At 41.1% G+C, this 12,935-nt stretch overlaps 1 protein-coding gene across 2 annotated transcripts in view; it reads left to right on the top strand.

The window, feature by feature from the left end:
* The window catches only part of LOC146672698 (uncharacterized), a 26,250-nt gene extending 15,638 nt beyond the window's left edge, over window positions 1-10,612 (top strand). Inside the window, exons 2-4 of one of the 2 annotated variants that reach the window (XM_085387872.1) lie at window positions 3,325-3,430; window positions 7,838-8,854; window positions 9,180-10,612. In XM_085387872.1, coding sequence (XP_085243998.1) covers window positions 3,413-3,430; window positions 7,838-8,854; window positions 9,180-9,872 — 1,728 coding nt within the window. In that variant the 5' untranslated portion in view covers window positions 3,325-3,412 and the 3' untranslated portion in view covers window positions 9,873-10,612. Of the gene's footprint in view, window positions 1-3,004; window positions 3,431-7,837; window positions 8,855-9,179 lie in introns of those variants that run through there. The other variant, XM_085387861.1, reaches the window with a different exon arrangement.
* Window positions 10,613-12,935: the final 2,323 nt, after the last annotated feature.

Here is a 12,935-nt window from a genome sequence, read left to right as displayed (position 1 = left end):
ACACTTCCGCCCATATGTTGAAGGTGTTCATGTTACTATCTTCACTGACCACAACAGTCTCAGGTGGCTCATGTCTCGTCAAAACCCAACGGGCCGACTCGCCCGCTGGTCACTTCGTTTGCAGGACTTTGATTTCACAATAGTGCAGAAACCTGGTGCACAGAACAAAGTTCCCGACGCACTGTCACGCAACCCTTTGCCTCTGACCTGTGACAGGCCGACTGATCTTTTACCAGATCATGCTGTTATGGGCAGCCTGGACATTCGTACTCTGCCCCCCGTCATTCTGGCTGACCATTCACAATTCAGACAGCTGCAGTTAGACGATCATGTCACAGGTCCACTCCTCAGAGACATTGAAGCAGACTCTCTGAACAGCTCGGACAATGCCACCTTGTTACAGTATGTTGTGTATGACTCTCTTTTGTATCACAGAGAACCCAAGTCCACATGTGCTTTGCACTCTTTGAAAGAGCTGAAACTGTTTGCCCCTACTTCCATGAGAGGCACCTTGCTGGACTATTACCATGACCACCCCACAGCAGGTCACTTGGGTGTTTCTAAGACATTGGCTAGACTGCGTTTTAGGTTTTTCTGGCCCAAAATGGCAGCTGATGTGAAACGCTATGTGATTTCATGCTCAGTGTGCCAACTCACCAAACCAAGTCAGAAAAAAGCAGCCGGTCTTATGGTTCCCATTGTCCCCCAGAAACCCTGGGAGTATGTGGGTGTGGATTTTGTTGGGCCACTTCCCCGCACCCCCACTGGTAATGCTTATTTGATCGTGTTTGTTGACTATTTGACTAAATGGGTTGAAGCCAGTGCTGTCAAAGAAGCTATATCTCAGGTAGCAGCTGGTAAATTCGTCACTGACATTTTTGCTAGGCATGGTACACCCACTTACCTCATTTCTGACAGAGGGTCTCCTTTTGTGAGTGAGCTTTTTGAACATGTTGTTTCTGCCTTCGGCTCGGTGCACAGACTCACTACGGCATATCACCCTCAGACAAATGCTACTGAACGCGTCAACCGGACTCTGAAAACTGCAATCCGTGCTTATGTAGGTGATAAGCACACATCATGGGACAAGTTTCTCCCTCAGATTTGCTTTGCTCTGCGCACCGCCCCCCATGACAGTACAGGTATGACTCCTGCCATGATGCTTTATGGTCGTGAGTTAGACACCCCGCTTGACCTTATCACTCAGCCTTCTACAGCAGGTGTTGATGAACCGGGTGTGCCTTACCCTGAGACTCTGAGAGCCTCCCTGCAGGAAGCTCACGACCACGCCAAAGCAGCTTTGGACTATAGCCATGACAGACAAAAACATTACTATGACTTGAGACATCGACATGCCACGTTTCGTGTTGGTGACCTTGTGAGAGTTAAGACGCACCCCAGCGGCGGGGAGTCTCTGGCTGGCTGGAGCGGCATCTAATAACCAACTCGCAAAACAAAATAAAAACAACACAACAAACAGATATTATGATACAGACTTATAATCTGCACCGATGTTTTTTCTAAATTCTATAAAGTGAGCGCGAGGGCCCTCGGTGCGCCTGCGCGCTGCTGAAATCAAAGTAAACTTTATTGTCATCTCCGCTACAGATAGTCCAGCATATAGAGAGACGAGACGACGAGGCTGCAGTTACAGCGGTGCAAGTAAACAAACAAATATAAGAAGAGTAAGAAAATAAATCTACACTTTAGGACTCGGGGTAAAGGATCAATAACAATTTAATTTATAATTTACAGTTTGATGATTTAAAGTCTCACACAACCCGTCAAAAGGGGCGGGGCCGGCTGCTTCCAAGTAGAGCACATTTCATTTATAATGATGTAAATCCAAGCCCATCATGGATTCACGATCTGAATCCTGGGTTGTGTGAAATCCCAGAAATCAACCCTAGACAAAGTGAATCTGTGAACTAAGGTGTAGGTCTGTTAGGTTAATTGTGCTGATCCTCGGGTTGGGGGATTTGTGTTTGTACTGCAGCGTAAAATTCAAACCAATGGAAGACGGACAACAAAAGTTCAAAGCCATCAGGTGCTCAGGTTAGGAAAAAAGAGAAAAGATGCAGGTAAGCAGACGTGTGATTGGATAATGGCAGCTCATCCTGAACCAATCAGACTAAACTCCAAACAATACATTATGTTACAGATTTTAATATTAATTAGTCATTGTTACTTGTTGATTTGTCCTTTTCTCATTGTGTGACGAATTATGACGACTGTTTGGTAGCTGTTATTGTCTCTCTCTCTCTCTTCATGTGTGTTTCTCTGGTGAAACAATAGTTTTGTGTTAATGTTAGGGCTGCACGATTTTGCATAAAATGAGAATCACGATTTTTTTGGCTTAGAATTGAGATCATGATTCTCTCATAACAATAAATAAACATAAAACAACAAATGTCTCACGTTTTGTTGTTGCAGCAAAATGTTGTCCTGCTTGAAATTCCGTCTCCACCGTTGCTCGACGCTGCGTGTACAGAGCAGGTAGTGCAACAATAGAAAAATAGTTGCGGGACGGCACTGTGTAGCGTTTGTCTAGGGTGTTGATCGTTTTCCTAAATCCCTCGTTTTGCACAGTGTTGATGGAGCCATATCTTTGGTCAGGTGATAAGTGATAGCCTCCGTAATGTCTTTGTGCCTGCGGGAGTTCGACGTGTATAGGGAAGCGCTGTATAAGGTTCCCGTTATTGATGTTTGGGTGGTTGACCGGGACGGATTTTCTCCTGTCACTTTCTCGTCATCCCTGACGTGCTCTCCGTTGTTTTTTCCCTGCTAATTTTAGCATCACACGGCACAGCTTCTGTATCACGTGGTATAAGGCTCCGCCCTTGGCATTTGTTGAGCAGGAAGAGTGAGCGCTTGTTTTCATGCAGAGTACGTCCCGGATCAAAATGTGAAGTTTTACAAATCACCACTTCTTTAGTGAATATCATTTCAGTCTCAGACAACCTCGTTTCTCTTACAGAGGTTGAATGCACCTTCTGCGGATGGCGGTACCACACAGTGTGCGTGGACTTCCCCTGCACAGAAGGCAACTACAAATGCTGTGAATGCTAAATAAACAGAAACAAATGATCCCTGTTGTCTTTGCTTGATGATTGGTTTGAGTCTTGACAATCCACATTGCTGGCGTTGCATCTTTCAATGGCAGCAATGGCAGGTATCAGTGCTCAAACCTTTTGTGTTTGTTTCCAACAAGTTGCCCACCTCGGGAAACAAAAATGTGTTCTTTTACTTGTCAGATGAACATATGAGACACTTTGACTCTTCAGTGCAGTGTGGAGCCTAACAAAGATCTGTTTTGTGTCCCAGCTGATCAGCAGGAGGAGGAGAGTCTGACGGAGCAGCAGAGGAACATTTTCAGCTACTTGGACTCAGCTCAGCCACTACAGAGGAAACAATGAGCTCAACACAGAAGGTGACAGACAGAGCAGGACCATATGACCAAAGATATTTATCACCATATACATTTGAACATTTGCCATAACGATGTAGCTGACGATAGAATTGACACCAGATAAAATACTTTACAGCTGCACAACTTTATTAAAAAGCCATCAATGTATTTTCACTGAAACAAGCAGCTGTTGTTTATGTGCATTAAAGTTATATAAAAATGTAACAGTGCAAATGCAAATTCCTCGCTGACAGTTTAACCAAAAGGCGTTTCCAGTGGAAACTGGCCGACACATCCTGAGCATAACCATGTATAATATCCACTAAACTTCAGAAGAGGTTATACAGTCGTGGCCAAAAGGTTTGAGAATTGCATAAATATTGGAACCTGGAGAAGTTGCTGCTTAAGTTTTTATAATAGCATTTTGCCTGCACTCCAGAATGTTATGAGGAGTGATCAGATGAACTGCATCGTCCTTCTTTGCCATGAAAACGAACTTAATCCCCAAAAAGCCTTACCACTGCATTTCATTGCTGTCATCAAAGGACCTGCTGAGACCATTTCAGTGATCGTCTTCTTAACTCAGGTGAGAATGTTGGCGAGCACGAGGCTGGAGCTCATCATGGCTGTATCCCGATTCAGGTTCTGCAGCTTTAAAGTCCTCAAGGGTACTCAAAGACCGCTAAGGCCGAAGTGCGAGGCTCGTAGGCTCGTGAAATGGGACGTCTAGCCTCCGTCGCGCTGCCCAGGTTGCCTAGCAACCATGATACTAAACAGCTGGAAACGTTTCATACAGCTTTGTTTGACAGAAATGAAGGAGAACATATTTAGTTCATTTGTTTCTACATGAGCTCTGTGTGATTTGATGAGTATCTGAGGCTGAGACCACAGGACTGTGAAACATGATTGTTGGGCTTCATTTCTGTGCTGAACAGTCGTTTAAGATTAGCTGTAAATAACAATTAGCTGATGTTGTTCATGAGACTAAAGTCATCTCACTGTGGTAATGTAAATATAATATGGCCAATATTATAGTTATTATATTAATCACTTCACTCACAGACAAGTATCTGTGACAGTGTGTATACAGATGTATCATATATAAGATACAAATATTGTTCATTTAATATGTTGGTAATAAATTTGGCTCAATGCTTACATATATGTGTAAAAAGCAAATGTACGAGCTGTGATAACTGTGTCTAATAGAATGAAGAGTAGACTGATATATGAAATATTCCTTTATTGGGTGAGAAAATCAGACCATGTCATAACTGCTTTAAGTCACACAGAATAGATATCAGAGCCTTAAACAGGCTGACTTCTGCTAAATGGGTCAAACTGGGCAGAAAGTCTACAAACACATAACATCCTTATAGAATATGATGTAACACTATAGATCAACTTACCTCCGAATATATTAAATTCAATTTTAAACTTGTTGCTGCCTTTCATAGTGTGTAACTTGAAGGCCCTGAGTACTTTCTCCCACACTGAAAACACTGGGATGATCACATTATTTGAACATTACCTAATAAGACTGATTCAGGACCAGAGATGGGCAGTAACGCGTTACTTGTAACCCAAGTAAGGGATTACTATTGCAAAAACGGTAATTAGATTACCGTTACTTTCCCGTAGGAAAGCTGCGTTACTAAAACCGTGATTTCTTTTCGAGAATGTCTCACAACAGTGATGTAAGCGAGTGCGCCGTTAGTGACAACAGCTGTGTGCAGATCAACAATGGATCATATATCGACTGTGGGAGAGAGTATGAGCGTGCAGCGTTTAAAGTGTGGAAGTACTGACCTTACTTTGAGTTTGATTCCATAAGAAGTGACAAAAACATTAGCGTCCATCGTGCGTGGGAAGAAAACTTCTTTTTACAGCGGGAAAAAGAAACCCTAAACTTCCAAGCAAGCACCAAGTGCACAACGGCGTAATGGGAAACTCACAGAGAAACTTGCGGATTCTTCCACTGACCGCGGCACACCTGCACCAGGGTAAACCTCTGCCTACCCAACTCCTGCTTTACAGGTGAAAATAGAGCAACAGGACCGCTGAGTCTTTGACTTTATTTATGTTCTGCTGTGTTTTACTTGCATCTATTTGAAAGACTGAGTGTAAACACAACAAATATTTTATTTTATGTGCTGGAATGTGCAGAAAATAGGTTTCAATGTTAAACTAATTTATTCAAGTCAGAATGTTGCATATAATTAAATTTTTGCTTGATGCATAAAGTTAAAAGATTAAAACTGATAAAACAAGAAAAGAGACTTTTCCATTTGATTACATTTTATATGATGGATTATGTAGAATCGTGTTTTTAAAAAGTAACTAAGTAACTAAGTAATTAATTACTTTTGAAAATAAGTAATCAGTAAAGTAACGGGATTACTTTTTTGGGAAGTAATCAGTAATTAGTTACTGATTACTTTTTTCAAGTAACTTGACCAACACTGATTCAGGACAGACAGTTATGTTAAACTTTCCTAGCAGTCCTTCACAAACAGGGAACAGTCTGTCTATTCTCTCCATCTGTCAGCTGCTGCTGGCTCTTCCTCCTCCTCTTCCTCACACACTGCTGAGTTTGTCCTGGTGGATCATCAGGGCTGCAAAGCCTCACAGATGATGTGCAGCAGTGGCTCCCTCAGTCTGTCCTCACTCTGGACACTTGCAGTCGTCACACATGGAAATCAAATGTGTGATAAGCTGCAGGATTCAGACACAAGTGTAACTTATAAACACATGTTCATACTTTTATTCCACAATCAGAGAGAAAGAAACAGAGAGAGAGTGCAGGACAGACAGACAGGTGACAGTCTCAGGTGTACACACTGCTACACAACAGCACCAGAGAAGCAGGATTTAGTGTTTGTGTTATTACGAGTGTAAACAAGAAGAGTTCCAGATGGTGCAGTGGACACATGTGTGACTGCTGTGATTAAAGCATCTTTCTTTCAGCTTAACGAGTGAACCGTCAGCTCGTTCAAACACACGTTAAAGTGCGTTTGGCTCGACACCACCGAACAGAGGCAGCAATATAACACAGCTAACATTAACAGTGCAGTGGATCCTGCTTGTGCCGTGATGTTCAGGGCTGCAAACCGAGCAGCATCACTGACTTTCAGCTTGTTGTGTTTGTGGATATATGACTGACTTTAATTATCCACAAAATCATCTCATTCTCTGTCAGATTAAGGTCGACTATTGAACGGCGTATATTTTAAAGGCTTTAAAACCAAGTTAACGCTGAAAGTACAAACATCACTAATGTCACATAACTCTGCCGACAAGGCATAGCTATGGCTATGAAATGCTCTTTGTGTATCACTTCTTCATTATGAAAGATGTCATTAATGCACTAGTAATGTCTCATCTGGAGTATTGTTCAATCATTTGGTCAGCAGCTAATAAGACAGATCTTAACAGACTTCAGTTAGTCCAGAATAAGGCGTCCAGATTAGTGTGAAGATGTTCATACTATACTAATATTGATAAAATGCATAATAACCTTTCTTGGCTTCCTGTACAGGCTAAAATATTCTATGGCTTACTTGTAGTTCTAAAGAAAGCAATTCTGTTAAACACACCACATTTATTCTGCTCAGCTGCAGTATCCAGATGAAATACATCATCATATTACACAGTTTTCAACAAGCTGCAATTTAGTAAATGCTCGAGTTAAAAGTAACGTTTTGTAAAACTGTTACATTTAGAGCAACTTTTAAGTGGAATAAGTTGCCTTAAAAAATCAGAGAATTATTCAAAACTTCAATGAACACTTAAAAGCCGATTTACAGAGCTTTTAGTTGTTGTAAATATTGTAAGACATGATTTGTTTTTGAAATTTGTGTAATGTGCCTCAATGTTATTGATATTATTATTATTATTATTGATTGCTTATATTTGAACAACTGTGAAACCTCACTGTGGATGTAAGAGTGAAATTATGTGGATATCTTGAATCCACTTTATTGTGTAATATTTTATGTGAGTATTTGACGGAAGACGAGCAACATCTGTTGTGGAAGCTAACAGGTTTAGAATAAACAAACATAGGATTTATTATCACTGAATAATTCTGTATAAATCTATACAAATTATAGAAATATGTAATAGGAAACAACAAAATAATCTAAATTATAAAATAGTGTGTGTGTGTGTGTGTGTGTGTGTGTGTGTGTGTGTGTGTGTGTGTGTGTGTGCATGATTTTAGTGTTTGAACAGTCATGAATTATCTTTAACAGCAGGTTGGATGTAATGTGTTAGAACTACCAGCAGGTGGGGATAAGAGACCTTTAAGGTGTTTGGTGCCACGCTCCACCTTCAGGTTTAAAACTAGTGTTAATGGAGTTTGAAGGTTGAGTTTGTTCCACGACTGCATTTCACTCACTGCCTCTGTTTGTATCTCTGTCACTGCAGGACCAACATGGAGCCAGAAGTCAGCGCTCTCAGGAGGCCGACAAACCTCACAGAAGAAAGGGAGAGAAAAAACACAACTGTGACGAGTGTGGGAAGGGTTTTACTGTGAGGGCTAAACTAAAACGGCATCAGGTCATCCACACTGGAGAGAGACCGTTCAGCTGTGACTTGTGTGGAAAGTCTTTTTCCTTAAAGGGTTCCCTAAAAACACACCAACTCATCCACAGTGGAGTTAAAGCGTACAGCTGTGATCAGTGTGGCAGAGCTTTTACTCACAGTAACAGCTTACAGAAGCATCTAGTTACCCACTCTGGAATTAAGCCATACAGCTGTGACGAGTGTGGGAAGGGTTTTACTGAGAAGGCTTCACTAAAACAGCATCAGGTCATCCACACTGGAGAGAGACCGTTCAGCTGTGACTTGTGTGGAAAGTCTTTTTCCTTCAAGGATGCTCTAAAAAGACACCAACTCATCCACAGTGGAGTTAAAGCGTACAGCTGTGACGAGTGTGGGAAGGGTTTTACTGTGAGGGATAAACTAAAACAGCATCAGGTCATCCACACTGGAGAGAGACCGTTCAGCTGTGACTTGTGTGGAAAGTCTTTTTCCTTGAAGCGTTACCTAAAACAACACCAACTCATCCACAGTGGAGGTAAAGCGTACAGCTGTGATCAGTGTGGCAGAGCTTTTACTCACAGTAGCCACTTACAGAGTCATCTAGTTACCCACTCTGGAATTAAGGCATACAGCTGTGACATCTGTGGAAAAACTTTCAGCCGGAGAGGGAACCGAAATACACACCTACGCATTCACACCAGACATGATGTGTACTGCTGTGAACAGTGTGGCAAATACTTTACAACAGACACACAGTTACAACAACACATGTTTACCCACACTGAGGAGAGACCTTATCAATGTGACCTGTGTGGGAAGACTTTTAAATCTCCACATGACCTGAGACGACACCAACAGATCCACACCAGAAAGAGACTCTACAAGTGCAGCTACTGTGAGGTATGTATTTATATTGTTATCTTGTCATTTTAGCCTGACTGTTTGGAACAACTCTGCTCATTAAACTGTGTTAGCATGTTAGCATTTCTACTGCATGGAAAAGCAGCTCTGAGTGATTATTCAGATTTTCCTTTCAGTTATGATTTTAGTATTACTGTAGTATTATGGTGGTAGTATTGTAGTTATTGCAGCCCAGTAAACTGAGTGTGTTAACTGAAACAGTCAAATGTAGTTGGACGTCTGCAGAGATGCTCTTTATTTCAGGCGACGTTCAGGATACAAATGTTGAAGGACTGACTTACACTGTCTTTGTGTCTTTGTTTAGAAGCAGAGCGACACAGATGGATCCAGTTCTCAACCCTGTCATCACTGTGGTGGTGGGAAAGACTTTCATTGTGACCTCTGTGGAAAAACTTTCAGTCGGCAAAATACCCTAAAACTACATCAACGTAAACACACTGGAGACAAACTGAAATACTGCAAAGAATGTGGGAGAAGCTTCACCACACCAAGTGAGTTAAAACGACATGAACTGATTCACAGTGGGGTTAAAAAGCACCTCTGTGATCAGTGTGGGTCATCCTTCACCACTGCATGGGACCTTAAATCACACAAACGAGTCCACACAGGAGAGAAACCACACAAGTGCAGACACTGTGAGAGAAGCTTCTCACATTCAAGTACTCGTAACCTTCATGAACGTGCACACATGGAAGGAAACTACAGCTGTGACCAGTGTGACAAGAGCTTCAGGAATCTCAGATCATACTCTGAACACAAACGATCCCACGTTACTAATAAACTGTTTCACTGTTACCAATGTGCCCAAACATTCACCTCATTGTCTGCTCTGTGCAAACATCAGCGCGATCACTCAGGGCTGAAATCACTCCCATCACTGGATCACAGTGAATCTGAAGACACAGAAAGATCCTCTGGTTTCTGTGTCGGACTCAAAAAGCTTGAGATCAGGCTCCACAGAGTTCAGATAGAATCATTTAAACTTGTGTTGAACTGAACTGGTTGCTGGGCTGAACTTCTACATAATACAGATCTACATGGGATCTTCTTTTCTGTTTTTTACTGAGTCAGTTTTGTCCTTTTTTCTCTGTCCTGGTTTTGCTCGTCTGTAAATGATTGAAACTCAGTCAAATAGTTCATTGTTCTCCAGCAAAACGTTTTGGAAACTCATGTTTAACCTTTAAAACTCTGACATGTTTTAGCACACAAGGCTTCATCGGGGAGTTCACTCATGATTGGACCATGAGAACAAAGGTTTTTAGTTCTTTCAAAGAGAGTCTTGGAGATGTTTGATGTTTCTGTTTTTCTGAAACCACCTGAAAGAAAAACTATTTTTCTTGCTTTATGTAGTGTGGAAGTTTTTAATGTTTCTTCATCTGTGATGTTCTTGAATGTGTTCACGTGAAGATGGTACAAATAAACTGTCCTTTCAGCTTTAGCTCCTAATTTATTCATTATTTATGGATGTAGCACAGCAGCCGTCTCTTGATTAACACATGGAGGGCTCGGGATCTGATGGTGTCGTCTCCCGAATTTGCCCACTCAGTAAATCTCACTCATGGCCAAGAAATTGAAATAAACCTTGTTTCCCTGCTGGATAGTGATCCACTGTAACTCTGCTCCTCCTTCCTGTTTAGGATTTCTGTGGCTGAAGTAAAATTCCCTCCATCCATCACTTATCCCAGCTAACCCAAAGTGAAATAAAGTTTTGCTGGTCTTAAAAAAGCATTACAATAATGGGCATTACCAATGCAAACTGAATGATACAGAAGATGAAAGAAGAGACTTTGATCAGTTAATAAAGCTCATGATCTGGATTCATTGTGGCTGCTACACAGATACTTCTGGGTCACTTCTCTCAGTTAGGAACCTTCCTCACCAAACTGACTGTTGGACCACACCCCTGGTTTCATGAGAAATTGTTTCAGCCATGATTTCTCTTCCTGTATTTCAGAGTAAAGACTGAAGTGACAAATGGAAGCATGTTTAAAAAACACAATGTGAGAGAGACGTTGAGGTCCTTAGAAGTTACCCTGGGTTTTTCTGTCACCCTGCTAGATGTTACACACCTTGTTATTGGACTGGTTTCTATTGCTGGACTACTCCTGCGGAGAGTAACAATACTCTTACTAATTAGCTCCCTTTCACACCTTTGGGGATATTTATTTTTGTGTTTGCAGCGCTGTGAGCCAGAACAGCGAGAGAAAAATCTGCAACAGCGACGAGCCGAATGCTTACGTGAATCGCAGCAGCTGCACATGTGCTACGCTGAATTAGAGGATATCTTTGCTCTGGATTTCTATTTCTACTTTTTCGTTTCTATATGATTCTTCTTGCATCTAAACAAAGATGATTCAATTTGCTAAATGTTGATGGCTCTTCGTGCTCAGGTGTAAATGAGACGTAATATTTGCTCTTGGTTTGGTTCTCCTGTACAGAACCTTGCAGTACAACAGAAACCTAAAAACATTATTTGTAGTTGTTATTCTTAGTTGTTCTGCTGCCTAAATACCACAGGGTCTGATTATGAAGTTATTGAGCTGCACATACTTTACGACCTGCTTAAGTTCGAGGTCACAGCGTCTGTAGAGCAGCTGGAACATAATGAAGTCTACAAGGTTAAAGTTTTCTCTTCAGTTATTGTTCTTTCTGCTGCTTGGTTTGATGGATCTGAGAGCTTTTGTTTTTATTATTGTTATTATAATTATCATTAATATTTTACTCTCTAGAAGCTTTAAAATAGTGTTTGTGTTTGAAAAAATTGATTTAAGAATTGAACAGAAACATTTGTCCTTCTGAAAATCGCCCAAAGGCACGGAGACAAAGTCAAAGGATGCAACCTGTAACTTTCTCTTCCTTCATGTCAGGACCATCATCCATGATTTATATAAAATGGATATAGCAACAGTAGCACTTTAGTTTGGACTTTATGATTTCTGTAACTGGAAAATATTATTTTGTTTAAAGACAGAAGTGACCGCATAGTTGCAACATCAAAGGGAAATATTAATTAATTAGCATCAAGTATATTTGTTGCTTAAGTGTTTGCACTATAACTTAAGTAGGATTATAACTTTTAAGGAAGGAAAGATTTCAGATATTTAGTTCACTGTTTCAGTTATTTTATATGAAATTAAAACATTTACGTTGGTCAAATATGATGCTCTAAATCAAATAAAAGTTTGAAAATAAATGATGTATTTTTAAATGCTGCAACAAATGTTCACAAAAAGTAACTATAATTAAAACCAGTTAAACAAAATCAAATGTTTGAGTCATGCTTAACCAAATGCCAGGCTGGAGAGCTGAACCTAAAGTATACGTAGAAAGATTTCAACATCTGAGCAGTTTTTAATGTTTTTACCACATATAAATGTCACAGCAGTGGGTCCTGGCCCAATGCTTTGTGTTTTTGGTTTTCTTTGACTCTTGTTTTTCTTGGTTTTTGTTCTTCTTATTTATCAGGCTCTCAGTAATCTTAGTTCTCCCTCCCTCAGTGTTCATTTCAGCCTGTGTTTAGTTTCTGTTCCCGTGTCCCACGTTTCATCGTTTCATGTCGAGTCAGCCCTGTCTCTCTGTTTCCTGTGTCTCCCCAGTCAGCCCCGCCTCCCTCGGGCACTCATGTGTGATACAGAGTAATAAACCTGACTACATTTGCTACACTCTCTTTATTACCTGTTACTTTAAAATTCATACACTAATTATGTCTGCCCATCTCTCTAATGTGAAGGTCAAAGGTCAACATCCCAGTGACATAAGAATAATCCCAAAGGGGCAAAGGCAGCGGTTAATTTAGCACATTTAGCATTAAGGGTACAGCAAGGATATACTTTTACTTATTGTGGCAGGGGTGTGGTCTCTGGCCTGCTGCAGTGGAGGCTGGTGGCGGGACGTTGGACGGCACAGGTGAGGGTGATGGAGCTCATGACTCTCCCCTTTATAGTGACGGAGGAGACTGGCGTGGGGGAAGCGTGTAGTGAAGGAAGCCGAGGAGAGAGCTGGTTTCTGGCTACAAAGACGGCGTCAAACCAGAAAAGATTGCTTGTGGTCAAATGTCAAA

Source organism: Rhamphochromis longiceps, linkage group LG3 (genome assembly GCF_057381845.1).
Source record: "Rhamphochromis longiceps isolate RC_006_pf linkage group LG3, R_longiceps_female_GT1.1, whole genome shotgun sequence".
NCBI lineage: Eukaryota > Metazoa > Chordata > Actinopteri > Cichliformes > Cichlidae > Rhamphochromis > Rhamphochromis longiceps.
The sequence above is the reverse complement of the archived record's forward strand: the minus strand, read 5'-3'. Positions and strand labels throughout refer to the sequence as shown.